General features: G+C 36.9%; 1 protein-coding gene across 1 annotated transcript in view; it reads right to left on the bottom strand.

Moving 5' to 3' along the window:
- LOC150088558 (p21-activated protein kinase-interacting protein 1-like) overlaps window positions 1–15,668 on the bottom strand; it is a 112,638-nt gene that overhangs the window by 7,441 nt on the left and 89,529 nt on the right. The window contains exons 8-9 of the mRNA XM_090370232.1: window positions 14,759–14,873; window positions 8,974–9,163 (exon numbers count right to left, since the gene is read on the bottom strand). Of these exons, the coding sequence (XP_090226358.1) occupies window positions 8,974–9,163; window positions 14,759–14,873 (305 nt within the window). The remainder of the gene's footprint in view (window positions 1–8,973; window positions 9,164–14,758; window positions 14,874–15,668) is intronic.

Genomic DNA, 15,668 nt, shown 5'->3' with positions numbered 1-15,668 from the left:
ATACGGCCTTAAGTTAATTGTACAAGTAATACAACAGATATGTGGAGCCCAATGTTTTTCTTGGTCACCAATCTTGTAGCCGAAGTACAATGATATGCAACTCTTTGTAACACTGTATATTTTATTCCTCTGAGTTTTTGGGGTTAAGTATCCACAAACATAGCAGAAGTTGTCTGGGTGATTGACACAAGTTCTGTGCTTGTCTTCTCCATTTTAACAATGCATTAACCTAAAAATAGTAAAGCAATTGGTAAATTTGAACAGAAGGTGAATTCTTCTAGCATAGTTTATGATACACTATATATTGAACAGTTGAATGGTGTAATAAAATTAATAAAAACACTGACTTGTCTGGAAAAGTGCATCAAAATATACAATATTGCAAGAACAGTAAGGATGTACTTGCTTAACTTTTAGCCAAATAAACAAAACCAACCAAAAGTTAATAAGTTTAAAAATTGTATTTCAAACAGTAATGATATCTTTGTACAGAATCCAGTTATCTATCTATATATCTTAAAACTGAGATGTGATAGGAAATTTTTACGATTGATTTTAAATTCTATACATAAAATTTGACCAGAAACAACCACTGATTGTGCTGGAGGTAAAAATCATGTTGGGTAATGTAATCAGAATCTTGTTAGTAGGAATATGGAGGTGTTTATCACTTTGTACAAAGCGGTGGTTAGGCCATATGTTGAGTAACGTATACGGGTATGGAGGCCTCACTTTAGGAAGGATGTAGATCTGCTGGAATGAGTACATAGAAGGGCAACCATATTGGTGAAGGGAACAAAAGGGTGCTCTTACCTACAAAGGCTTCAGTTCTGCCAGTTGAAATTTCTGGAGACTAGACATTTGCAGGGTGATCTGATTGAGGTGTTTATGGCTTTGAATGGATTGAATAAGCTGAACATGAATGGCAGTCTTCCTCTTGCTGAGACTACAGCATGAGGGGGGAATTAATTTAAGTTGAGGAAGATTGGTTATTGGACAGTAATAGATGCATGTGATGCAAGAAAGCAAGTGTATGAGTTTATGTAGCATCAGCCAAAAAAAAAAAAAAAAATCACACAACCATTCCCTCTAAAAGTTTCTCCAGTTCCTCCTTGAATTTATTTAAGCTAACAACTTCCACAACGACAGAAGGAAGTTTGTTCCAGCAATTAACCACCCACTGGCTAAAGGCAAATTTCCGCACATCTACATCTGTCTTTCCTTAATTTGAATTTATAGCCCCCCCCTTAGGTTCGTAATTTGAACAAGTGGAATTCCCATCAGAATTCAGCATGCTCAACCCATTCAAGTGAAGACAGGTCCCTAGTCTTCAGCTGATGCAATTTGCAGAACTAAGTCTCTCTTGGTAAAAGGATCCCTTCATTCCCCTCACCAATCTGTTTGACCTTGTCTGTACACATTCAAGCAAATCTACATCCTTCCTAAAATTAGGCCTCCAGACCTGTACACAGTACTCAAGGTGTAGCCTGACCATTGCCTTATACAAAGGGATAATCACCACATTGACAAAATGATATACAGGAATATCATTCCTGTATATCATTTTGTCAATGACCTGCTCTTACAGCCTGTCTGCATTGCTCAGAAAACTTCATATCTGACTGCAAAATTACTCCCAGGTCTTTTTCATTTTCTACCACCACCACCACCCTAAGTAGAAGTAGTTCCTCTGGGATTACTTCTACTTAGGGTGGTGGCAACTGAAGTTCAGCATTTGTCAATGCTAAACGTCAGTTCCCACTTCTCAGCCCATCTGCCCAAATTTTCTAGATCCTGTTACAGCAGCACACTCCCATTAATGTCATTAACAACCCTATCAACCTTTGTATCATCTGCTAACTTCGACACTAAGCATGATATACCTTCATCAATATCACTGATAAATATACAAAACAACAGTGTGTCCAACACCAAACCTTGTGGGACTCCACTAATAACATTAGTCCACGAAGAGCAGCGTCCATTGATTACCACCCTCTGTCTTCTCCCACTCAACCACCCTTTTATCCATTGTAGCAACTTATCCTTAACACCATTCTGCTCCAATTTGTACATTAGTCTTCCATGCGCAACAGTGTCAAAAGCTTTCCTGAAATCCAAGTATATGATATCAAAATTATTTTTTGCATCCAGTTCTTTTGCCAATCAAATTTGTCAGACAAGACTTTCCCTTAACAAACCCATGTTGGGTTGGAATTATTGCTGCAGTCTTGTCTAGATGATCCTGCAATACATCTTTAACCAGTGATTCCATTATTTTACCCGGAACAGAAGTTGAACTAACTGGTCTGTAATTAATAGCATTACCCTTCGATCCCCCTTTGTGAATTGGGAATACATTTGCACATCTCCTGTCCGTGGATGTTCTCCTAATTATGGCTAAGGATTTGCTTAGTTCCTTTGCCGGCACCTTTAATTTAACTGGTTAGATCCCATCCACCCCAGGTGCCTTTCTTATGTTTAACTTCAACAATTTCTCCTCCACTTTGCTCTCGATTATTACAAAATCATTAAGCACCGTGCTACAATTTGATAACCTGGCATTTTCAAACCTTAATAACTCCTCGTGTGAATGTAGAGGCAAAATACTCATTCAGTTTGTTTGCTATCTGAGCAGGATCATCAACAGTCGAATCATCAATATCAAGTGGACCAATCTGATTAATTCCCTTCCTTTTAGCAAGGATTTCTTAAGTAAAGAAATCCTTGCTAAAAGGAAGGGGATGAATGAAACAGCAAGGATTTCTTAAGTAAAGAAATCCTTGCTGTTTTTGTTGGCATCCTTTGCCTAAGATTTCACATAATCTGCCGTTGCTTGTCTAATCTCCTTTGTGACTTAATTACAGACTGCCATAGGCTTCTGTGTCGCCTGAGAATTTATATGCATCCCATGCATTTTTCTTCTGTACCACGAGTCTCATTAGTTCATTTGCACCAATGTGCTGGCCAATTTACCAACTTTTGTTCAGCACATGCATGCAGCTATCTTCTCAGCACTGCACAGACCTTGTGAACCCATGCCTGGACCCACTCTAGTTTTGTAGACGAGAGGTACACCGAGACTGGTAAAGTCAAAGTGGATCTTGCGACGTGTGGCTATCTCACCAGTACCTTTGACAGGTTTGTTATTTTGGTTTTTAGGAGCATTAGCAACTAAGGCCATATTGCTCCGGGATATGCGGTGGTCATTCCCTGACCTTTTCGCTTCCTCCGTATTTGGTGGTGACGGACTCGAACCCCGGTCTAATCAAGAAGCATGTGCTATGCACTGCTGCTCCTTCCCACCTGGCTACGGAGGCGCCTACCTTTGACAGGTGTGACCTACAGACACATGACCACGTAGCGACCAACAGGAACATCCAAGGTAATGACTGAACCGCGAGCGCCTTTATCCCACATTACCCAAACCTATCACAACAGGTTTCTAGGGTCCTAAAATCACATGGGATTAAGTGCATGCAGCTCCCAGGCAGAAAGTTGTGATCCCTCATCTCTAGAGTGAAAACACCACCTTACTACAAAGTGGTCTAGTCTACCACATCTCTTGCCATGACTGCACTAGCTGCTACATCGGGGAAACTGGGAGACAGCTTGGCAAACGTCTTTCAGAACACGAAAGAGCCATCTGCTTAGCGGACATAGAACACTTGGCCACTGCCGAACACTTCTGGTCAACCCGCCACAACATTGACCCGAACTGCGATGTCATGATTGTAGATAGGTCCCGCCACTACTGGCGATGCACCAGGTTGGAGTCGTTGAACATCACATGCTCTAATACCCCAGTCAACAGAAGCAGTGGATGTTGTGTCCACCCTATTATTGAAGCGACCATTTTGATGAATGACAAACGGCATAACTGGCAGTACACGCCCTCATGTTCCACACTCTTAACTGTCAGTTTGACTGATGGTTACCATAATAACCGAAAGCTTTTATACTGTATGTATTTAATATATGTGTGTTTTACAATTAGTATTAAAGCTGTCATTATTTATTCTGTCTTCCATTTCGCTCTGTGTCACACAATAATCCACAATAATAATGAATCCAGAGCGCACAGCATCTTTAATCATAATCATACAGACTAGCTTATATCTGCCATAGACTTCTGTGCCGCCTGATAATTTATATGCATCCCATGCATTTTTATTCTCTACCACGAGTCTCATTAGTTCATTTGACAACCATTTAGGCCTAAACCTTGAACAATATTTCTTAATAGGTATGAAGAGTAGTAGCCTCCACGATTAATTCCTTGAATGCTTCCCACTTAGAATTTGCTGTTGGTAACATCATCAGTTGGTCCCACTGTACAGAATTTAAAAACTGTTTGAGACCACTGTAGTCAACTGGATGCACTTCCTTTGATTTAATGTTTTTCTTAATTAATAGCATAATCTCTCCTCCCTTCCTATCCTGTCTGTAGAATGTACACATTGTACTCCCCAAATTCCAATTCTGCATTCCTAATATCTGTGTCACCACATCTCTGATATCCCAACAATATCCACCTTTGTTGTCTTGACCAGCACTTCAAATTCATTTACTATACTTCTAGCATTGGTGTACATGCAAGTATACATCACCTGTTCTTATTCTTAGTTACCCTAACACATTACATGTATTTATTTGTTTCATGATGACTGCCATCTATCCCTGAAAACTCCCCAGAGCCCCTCACTCCAGGCCGCTGCTATTCTAATAGAAGTAGTGCAAGAATCACCTTCACCTCTGCCTACAGCTACTTTTAACCTTTTAGTCTGTCAATCCCCCCCCAAGCTAGCAGTTTTCTGATCCACGTAATGCTGCCTCGATAGCATTAGCAAACACTCTTGCTGTTTAACTATCCCACCCCTGTAAAAGCAGTCTCTCCTGTTAACAAGCACAGACCATGCTGAAAAAAATTCTATCCATGAGCCTTGCACAATCCCTCCAGGGCTGAATTGATTGACAAAAATCAAAAGGCTGTCATCATATACTCCCTCCTATTGTGTCTGAGCAGAATTGCAGACACTGTCAAATTTAACCCTAACTCAACTTTTTTTCAACACTGACCTGTACTTGTTAAGTAAATCCACAGATCTCCCACTCTTAATGTTATTGGTGCCAAAGTATACAATATTACCCCTTGTGCCTTTAAAAGATGATATCTGCTCTACAACATCATCAGCTTTTGTCCCTGGCAGACATACCCTGACCCTATTCCATCTATCCTTTTTACACAATATATTACCCATCTTCCTGGCAATAGAGTCACCAACAATAACTCCTGTGGGACCAGCACATTGTGCCTTGGAGATTGCCTGATGCTCAAGAGTGAGCTCTGGAGCTGAGAGCTTGACAGGCCCCTCATATTAATTTCTTCGAGGGCATCTACCCTACACCTCAAGCTCTCGTAAATGCCCGTCAGAACGCTTAGTTTCTGATGGGCATCTACGACGCCTAATTTCTAGACACTCTCTGCACCTGGAACACACACACAAAGACATCCTCCTTGGCTAGCTTATGTTCTGTTCCAGAAATTTCTGCAAACATTTCGCAAGTTTCACATTTTTTTAGGCTGTCATGCATTGGAGAATCGCCCCCTCAGTTCATTCCTGTGTCACAGCACTCTTGCCACTTTATGCCCGTTGCTTTGCTGCAGACTAGAGTCTGGGGCATGATATTTAAAATTAAGGAGATCAATAAATGTAATTAATTAATTGTCAATACTACACTATCTAATAGAATTCTAAATGCAGTGATGCATATTACACTATACAATTTTACATTAGAGCCACCTAGTTACCACTATTAAAAAAAAAAAAAAAAAACGCTGCAAGATTCGAACGAAACCACGGTTTTACGTATATTAAGTAGTAATCTACAAAAAAAATACCAATGTAATCAGAACTATAAGGCTACTTATAAAGTGCAATATAAAAATAACAATTAGATAAATAAAATGGCAAACACTTCGCTTTTTCAGAGCCTGTAATTTTTAAAGAGAGTCAGTGCCCTCTATGCAAAGTTCGCCTTCAGCCAGCCGGATTCCATTTGTTGTGGAAGTGGATGATTTGCATAAATTCAAGGAGGAACTAAGCAAATCCTTGGAGGGTATGTATGGATGGATGAAGTTTGTAGTGGTGTTGGCTTATTTATTTATTTTTTTTTTTGGCTGATGCCTTTTTGCATATATCCAATTGTGAGTGGTTAAGGAGCTATGGTTGTTTGAATTTTAAAAAATAACGATGGAGTTCAATGATAAAAAATAAATAAAAATAAGCAAATATGCACTTGGTACAAATAAACATTTTACTGAGTATGTGTCTGCTTATTCTTGTTTTTATTATATTTTACCATTGTGAAACTCAACCATTTTTTAAAATTTAACCAGCCATCTGCAATGCACATATGAATCTCACACGTAATTATATAAACTTTTTTGATTGTTTTCAGAGCCCGTGACTGCTCTGAAATACAATTGTCAATACAAACAAATCGTATTTATGTTTGCATTGACAATTTATTGCAAACTCCACTGACCTGGTGGTTGTGCCAGAGTATAAGCAGGGACATTTTTTTAAAATCAATCTTGAAAGTATGGCTTACATGTTACAAAACACCCTGTATGTTGATTGATTCTTGTCAATTCTCATTCTTCCCTTGCCAAGCTGATACTAGTTTGAAGTTTCATTACATTCTCTTGGCTTTGATGCCTTATAAATTGTATTTTATTTTATGCCAATCCTTCTTTCGATGAAATGGAAGAAAAAGTGCATATTTTTACTTTAATGTGGAATTTGCTTTAATTTTAAATTTATCGTTTTTAATTTGACTATTCTAGTTTTAGAGGTAGGTTCCACATATAAAATTCTATATTTATATATTTACTTCCTTATAAACAAAAATCAGAAGTAAAGCTATGGAGTCACCATGACAAGAGGAGATAGATAATTACTATCAAAAGACAATACTGGTTATTGCAGCAGCAAGGGAAATCGTACATTCACAATGTTAGTGAGCTACAATTAGTCTACACAGACAAATAAAAAGATCCAGCTTCTACAGCAAGATGCCAGCTTCCAGACTGAAACTTATAATTGTAGTACTAAACAGTGGTATTGATGGAACAGGAATCCAGCTTTCTGATGAATGAAAGATTTGAATTGTTTTGAAAGACAGAAAAAAAGATTTGTTTGAATTTCCATACTTGTAACTTTTCTGAACTGTAAAATATAAGTGACTGTTAGTTTCATATTTATATTTTGGCCAACTTTTTATTTTTATTTTTTTTTTCAGTGGAACTAACATTTTGTTTTGTCGAAAACAGCATATCTAAATAAAAAAGATTTTTAAAATTTCAAATTTTTCATTTAAAAAAAAAAAAAAAAAATCACATATTGCAATTCATTAGGAAAAGATCAAGCACTGGTGTACTTCAAGAAGAAGAGAGAAGAAAAAAACACTTTTTTCCAGAAATAAAAAACAAAGTTGGACACCACTCAGGTGTGCATGACCGTGTTTGTTACAAATAGAAGTGAAACTACTACTCGGTAAAGGTATATTTTAAACAGAATGGGTCCCTCTAAAAGCACGAGGAATGAAGCATTCCATTCCACATTTTTTTTCTGAGCTCTTTCACTGGTTTGATAAAAAAATGTCAGGGACATTTGGGGGAAGGGGGCTCTCCTTTGAATGAAATGAGGAGCAACAGATTTCACTTCCACAAAAAATAATTTCACCGACAAGGTCTCAGAAAACATTAAGATTGAAATATTTAAAATAGTACTCCAACCAAGCAAAAACGGGACAGAAATCATGAGATTCTTCTATTTTGCATCCTTGTAATGCCAAATGACATGAGAGAAAGGTTCCACTGGAGAAGAGACCATTATGAAGGTGTGATCTGAGGTATCCACAGGACCATAACATTTAAATGGGAATTCTGAAGAACTGTTGGTGAGAAACAGATCAAGAGTGTTGAGTATTTAATTAGGATTGTTAGATACTCTGGAAGGTAAATGAGCAAGCTGGATGAAGTCATTAGTAATTGTAAAAGACTCAGAATCTTGACCAGCTGGAGTGGTTGTAAGCATTAAAATTGCCAAGGAAAATCATAAAGCCAAATTAGAGATAAACTTGATACAATCAGATAAAGAGATTATAAGACAGAGGTGATCAAAAAGAGGGAATTCTAAAATAGTAAATATCTCACAAGGAATATTAGACTGGACATATGGACACCATTGAAATATCACTCAGATCTGAACTGAGATCACGTATATTTGCAAAATAAATTGTCAAGTTTATGGAAGATTTAGATCTTTTCACAGATATGTTTGTTCTATTAGTTTGACAATTCATGGCATAGATGACATAAAAGTTTGGGTGAAAGGGGGGGGGGGAAGTTATATAAACTGATGAAATTTTTGGATATGGTGTGTGTACTGTAAGAAAAATGAAAGAATTCTATTATATTCTTTGTAAAAAATAAAAAAGTCCGTGTAAATCTTGAACCAACTTCATTTTGTGTCAAGTCACGTTAAATTCATGCACATGACATTTCCCCAAAATAGGGAGAAACCATATAGCAAAAATTTTATTACAAAATAAAACTCTTTTCAACCAATTCAATGTATTTTCTTCTTAGGTACCTTTCAATGGTACATAAAAAGAAAATCACTTTGCTCTAATAGAACAAAGTGATAAAGTGAACAGAGCGAGTCAGTTTTAGAAAGACTATCTGACCTTGAGCTAAGAGCACTGATTGTGCAATGGACAGATAGAAAGTTTTTAGTGTAGCCATTGGATCAGTGGCTAGACAAAATATTTTTAATATATAGATAAAGTCAGTCACCATTCTAATAATGTAATGTGCTATTGATTTCTTTCATTTTCATGCTGACGTGCCAAACTACTCTCCTGAGGAAACTATATAAAGAGACTGAAGTGATAATACTAGTTTACCTAAATTAGTTGGAGATGGTAGAGCCACATCAAGATGTGTGATATTTTTTTCAGTATGACATATCTGCTGAACTGTAGACACCATTTTACCCTGGTCTGTCTTCTTATTTATTTCTTCTTCTTTCCATACCGTCAGACAAGTTGGGTGGCACATAGTATTTACTTCAACAAGCAGTTTTGGACACTCTAACTAGAAAGAGATGAATAATTTTCACATGTGAATAACATAAAAAAATAAATAAATAAAGTCAATATGGGTAATTCAAACTTATCTTAATTTCAAACTATTATGACAAAAAAAAAAAAAAAAAAAGAAAGAATGCTACATTTAGATAGACAAGCCTAAGGAGTATTTTTCAAACTAATAAAGTATGATGTTGCACCTTGTTTGTTGGAGTGGAGGTTTAGTGGAACAAAGGTAACTGCAGTCAAATTGCACCTATTACCGTCTTTATGTCAAAGCTAAATGGGGAATGGACAAAATGTGGTACTAAAATAAATTAATAATAATCTGATAGAGGTACAAGGCCTTGAATGGTTTGAGCAGGCTCAATGCTGATGGGATACTCCCGCTTGCTCAGATTAGGAATCTGAGGGGACTTAAATTCAAATCGAGGAAAGACAGTTGCAGAATAGATGTGTGGAAATTTGTCTTTAGTCAGCGGGTGGTTGATTGTGGGAACAAATTTCCATCTGTTGTTGACGGCTTAAATAAATTTAAGACTGAACTAGATAAACTTTTGGAGTAATGGATGGGTGAAACGGGAATTTTTTTTTTTTTTTTTTTTTTTTTTTGGCTGATGCTATATAAGCTTGCTAAAATAAAAATTTTTGTTGATTACAGATCTAAGGTTATGAATAGTGAAAGTGATATGTTTCTGCTAATGGTTAGTGATAGAGTTCTTTTTCAAGTAAAAAGAAAACAACTGTCCAGATTCATGAAAAATGGAGTTAAGTATAGATTACTGATATAAGAAATATTCACAGGTGGCTCATGTTTTAAAGGTGTCACATTGACCAATGTCAATGACTCCTTTAAATGTGGAGTGGAGGATCAAAGTCATATGTGCATTGCCAAGATCTGGATGAAATGATTCAAAAAGATAGGTGAATAACCACAGATGCAATGATATAAGCACTAGAGTGTTCAAAGAGAAGTGTATTAACCATTTTAGACACATTAGAATAGGAAATTATGCTGCAAATGGATACCCAAGAGAAAAAGGCCAGATAATAAGACCTGGAACTTCCGTTATGACCCTTATTTTTTAATGCCAGTTTATGGAATAGACACATCCCATCCCTAATGAAGAAAACAAAACTTCAATTTTTCAGATTATTAAATTATTGCAAAAAATCATGGTTACAATGTTTTCGGACAGAGGCCTAATTTTGGTTGATTCTTTTAGAGAAAGATCAGACCGTGAATAAGGAAAGATACTGCCAAACAGTATCTTTCCTTATTCACATAATATATATATATAAAAGCTCTAACAGGATACCAAATCATAATGCACCATGATAGTACCAAGCTACACACTGTTCTTATAAATCAAATGAAAAGTGCAGACTTTTGCCTCATCCCAAGTATGGGATGAGACAAAACTCTCCACTGAACATCACAAGGTAAAACTTGGGATTTTCACACATTTGATTCCTTTTCTACCTTGCATCACATATTATGAGATGTATTTAGACAATGTTTTCATTATTACTGATGACTGCACTATTCAGGACATTTTACATTAGAAAAGTAAAATATTGAAACAAAGTCATTAAATTTCCTAAATTTTATGCTTACAAGGGATGCAAATAAAATCCACTTTAACATCTATCATAAACATACAAATACAGGTATGTTCCTGCATTATAACAGTTATCACCCATTCATCTATAAAAGGTCTATTATTTTTAATCAATTTGAATGCTCTTATAAATATTTGACATCTCAACCGGCTTTAGACTCAGAGATACAGATATTAACCAACAGATTTATAAACAGGGGTTACCCTCTTGTTACAATAAAAAGAGGTGTTACAATAAACCAAATTAGAACAGAAGCTAAAAATAAGTTACAAAAAACAACACAACCAATAACAATAACATTAAAAAATACTTTATTTCTGTCCCATGTGTTAAACAGTGGCAGAAACAGCTTAACAGGTTCTTTAAAGACTGAGTTTAAAATTGTGGTTAGGGCAATGTAGAAATTACACACTATACTGAACAATCGCATTGTTCTTTCATCTTTCTTGGCACATATAAATGACCTGACATACAACATTTCTTGTAGTGACTGACTCCTCTTAACAGGGTTCGACACAGTGCACACTGGATTTGAGAATTATGCAACATGCATCCAGAGTCTGTGCTTCCTGTTCAGCAGCATCAAAATTGGCATTTCATGCTTTTAATGAAAACCACACATTTTTATTTAATGAGACAAAAATATTTAGTATCCAGTGCCACTACACAAAGCTATTAATTGCAGAAACCCTTGAGATCAAATTACACAAAAATTCTATTAATGTTCATCGTCCATATCTTATCTCTGATTCATGGTTTTTTTACACGCATGCGCCAAGACAAATAATCTCTCTATTTAATATTTTGACTCACATACACTTGGCGTTATCTCTATCCTGTGATCAAGGCACACTGTCGAAAAGCACTGTCTGCTTAAGGAAGCAAAGCTGTTTTAAATTTGTTTTTTAAAATTATTTTAATTTGATTTCATTGCCGTAATCATTTTTCACCTAGTTTTATTTATGGACACAATGTCTTCTTCCATTCATAGTTGCGTGCTTGTGGTTTGATGTATTTCGGGGTTGGGTTGAGGGGCTTTAGCCTTCAATTCCAGGTGCATTGAATCACTAATGTTGCTGTGGATGTGAGAATATCTGATGTAATTTTATATTTGCTTTAAATTTTGAAGAGTGTTGTACAGAAGTGTTCTATGGATCATATTGAGGTAAGTTTCTCTTATTCTTCTACATATTAAAATATAACATAGAACTTATTGAGCATCAAAGCTCTGGTCTATTTTATATTAATTTTGGAATAGAAATAAAGAGTATCCACATATAAAATATTATTGTGTGAATAGGGTACATGATATAAACTGAAACAACATTCAAGTAATGGAAGATATCTTTAAAATTTTAATTTTTGGTATTTGATGCAGGTACCTTGAGTTACTCTCCAGGTGTCCCACCTATACTCCTATTCCTCCGAAATTCAGCATGTCCCTGTCAGTGCAGCTAAATGCTGCACCAATGCACTAAGTTCCATAAGGTTCCTGGCATGGGTAGAATATATGTCTGCTCTTTCACAAAGCACAAGAGAGTAAAATCTAAAGGAATCAAATCAAGATCGTGGTTGCCACAAAATTAGTCCTCTTCTTCTAATTGCTTCCCAGGAAATACTATGCACAAACTTCTTTGTGGTAATACTGCAGAGTTCCACCTTGTTGTGCATCCCCAATTCACAAAGGGGGATCAAAGGCTGACACGAGTAATTACAGACCTGATTAGTTTAACTTCTGTTCTGGGGGAAAATAATGGAGTCACTGGTTAAAGAAGCTCTGCAGGATCATCCAGGCAAGGCTGCAGTAATAATTCTGACACAGCACAGGATTGTTAAGGGAAAGTCTTGACTGACAAATTTGACTGGATACTATGATGTGAGGTTATCAAAAATAATTTTGATATCACATACTTGGATTTCAGGAAAGCTTTTGATATCATTGCACATGGAAGAGTGCTGTACAAATTGGAGCATTATGGTATTTAGGGCAAGTTGCTAAATGGATAAAAGGGTGGTTGAGTGGGAGAAGACAGAGGGTGGTAATCAATAGATGCTGCCCTTCGTGGACTAATGTTATTAGTGGAGTCCCCTAGGGGTCAGTGTTGGGCCCAGGGATGTTTTGTATATTTATCAATGATATTGATGAAGGTATATCAGGCTTAATATCCAAGTTTGCAGACTAATGAAGGTTGGTAGGATTGTTAATAACAGTACGCTACTGCAAGAGGATCTAGAAAAGTTGAGCATTGGGCTGAGAGGTGGCAATTGAAGTTTAACATTGACAAATGCAAAGTACTGCATATGGGTAGAAGTAACCCCAGAGAAACATACCAACTGTGTGGTACTACAATTAGGGTGGTAGAAAATGAAAAATACCTGGGGCTAATTGTGCAGTCAGATATGAAATTTTCTGAGCAGTGCAGACAGGCTGCCAGAGCAGGTCATGGGGTGTTGTCAATGACATACAAGAATTTTTCTAGGAGGGAAAATGAGATGATTATCCCTTTGTATAAGTAAATGAGGTCTCCAGACACAGGTCTGGAGGCCTCATTTTAGGATGTAGAGCTGCTAAGTGCGTACAGAGAAGGGCGACAAGATTGGTGAGGGGAACGAAGGGGTCCTCTTACCAAGAAAGTGTTACGTTCTGCAAATTGCAACGTCTAGAGACTAGACATCTGCAAGGTGATCTGATTTAGATGTATAACGCTTTGGGTTGAGCAAGCTCAATTCTGATGGAATTCTTCCTCTTGGTCAGTTGTTGTTGTTGTTATTTGGTTTTTAGGAGCATTAGCAACTAAGGCCATATTGCTCCGGGATATGCGGTGGTCATTCCCTGACTTTTCCGCATCCTCCGTATTTGGTGGTGACGGGCTCGAACCCCGGTCTAATCAAGAAGCGTGTGCTACGCACTGCGGCTCCTTCCCACCTGGCTACGGAGGCGCCCCCTCTTGGTCAGATTACAAACCTGAAATGTGTGGAAATTTGCCTACAGCCAGTGGGTAGTTGATTGCTGGAACAAACTTCATTTTTGTTGTGGAAGTTGATAGCTTAAATAAATTCAAGGAGGAACTGGACAAACTTTTAGAGGGAATGGATGCATGAAATGGTGTGTGTGTGTGTTTTTTTTTGGGCTAATGCTACATAAGCTTGCTTTCTTGCATCACATACCTCTACTACTACTACATACTGCCTGTTCAAGATCACCTTTCAAGAATCATAAAATAAACATCTCCTCTGAACACTAGCTATCCATTGTAATGAAGAGAGAGAGAAATAAATAACAAAATTTTGTAACTTTGCTATGATTTTCATCATTTAAAAGTTCTTTAAAAATCATTTCATATCGACAACATAATATTATAAACATAAAATCTTAAATCTTGTGAGGTATATAACTATTTTAGCCCTGAAGTCTATTAAGAACTGGATGCGAAAAATAATTCTGATATGATATACTTGGATTTCAGGAAGGCTTTTGATGCTGCTGCATAAACTGGAGCAATGTTGCATAAGGGCAAGTTACTACTACGGACAAAGGGATGGTTAAGTGGAAGAAGACAGTGATCATCAATGGGCACTGCTCTTCGTGAACTAATGTTATCGGTGGAGTTCCCAAGGGTGCAGTGCTGGGCTCATTGTTGTTTTCAATATTTATTAATGATACTGATGAAGGTATATCAGACTTAATGTCAAAGTTTGCAAATTATACAAAGGTTAACGACAGTAATCAGTGTGAGCTACTGCAAAAGATCTAAGATTGGGTCAATGGGTTGAGAAATGACAGTTGAAATTTAACATTGACAAATGCATGGTACTGCATATGGGTAGCAGTAATCTCAGAATAACTCATCGACTGTGTGGTACTCTGCTCAGGGCAGTGGAAAATGAAAAAGACCTGAGGGGTGATTGTGCAGTCATATATGAAATTCTATGATCCACTACAAAAGTCCACCTTTATAAAGAATTCTCAAGAAAATACCTGATCAATGGGCAGCTCCCATACTTTAATATAGCCATCACGACATGTGGACACAATCAAAAAGATCTTTCTAAATTCACTTTCTTGATGACCTATGACTTTTAATCCTTTAATTCTGAAATGGTACAATAAAAAGTATAGTAAACATGTAAAGGGGGAAGTTGATAAAATCATTAATATCATTATTTTTTAATGGCAATCCTAAACACAAAATATTATTGAAACTATTCAAGTTTCAATAATCTTTCATGGATTAGTACTTAAAAGACAGAAGAAATGCAGTCACAGCAGTTCACATAAAGATCTCTTGATATACAGAGATGAACCATCTTGCATAAAAACTTTTGTTTCCAAGCATCCTTGCTATTATAGTTGTGAAATAAAGTCACTAACATGTCTCAGTAGCTCAATGCATAAATGAACACGTTACAAGTCTGGTAAGATGATTTTTCATCAAAAAGAGAATGAGAAGATAACACAGATTGCTGTGAAACCTCACCATACAGTGCATGCTAGGGGATTTCCTGTTATTGTACAGGGCATGTCTTTGTTGCCCAAATCCTGTAGTTTTTTTTTTTTTTTTCTTATTTTTTTTGGTTTTACAAAATTGGCCTTGTTTCCCTAAAGGAAATTTCATGGCCACTCAGTTTCTACCTCCATCTGTGCCAAGAAGTAAAGAGCAAGTGTCAGTTGAGTTTGGCATCACCTACATGCAATAGAGTTTGTGCAGGTAGAACTACAAAACCTTAAGCAACACCTTCCATACAGGATATCTTGCTGCCACACATGCACTGGTTTTGCCTTCTGGTGCCAATGCTGATACACCACTGTCCACAAATGCAGTAACAATATCCTCAATCTGCTCTTGGTTGTGGGGTCTGGTCCTCTTCCTGGCATCACTCCAGATTTC

This window comes from Mastigoproctus giganteus, chromosome 3 (genome assembly GCF_048544385.1).
Source record: "Mastigoproctus giganteus isolate SK-2022 chromosome 3, ASM4854438v1, whole genome shotgun sequence".
Classification (NCBI taxonomy): Eukaryota; Metazoa; Arthropoda; class Arachnida; order Uropygi; family Thelyphonidae; genus Mastigoproctus; species Mastigoproctus giganteus.
Note: the sequence above shows the minus strand (reverse complement) of the source record. Positions and strands in the feature narration are given on the sequence as shown.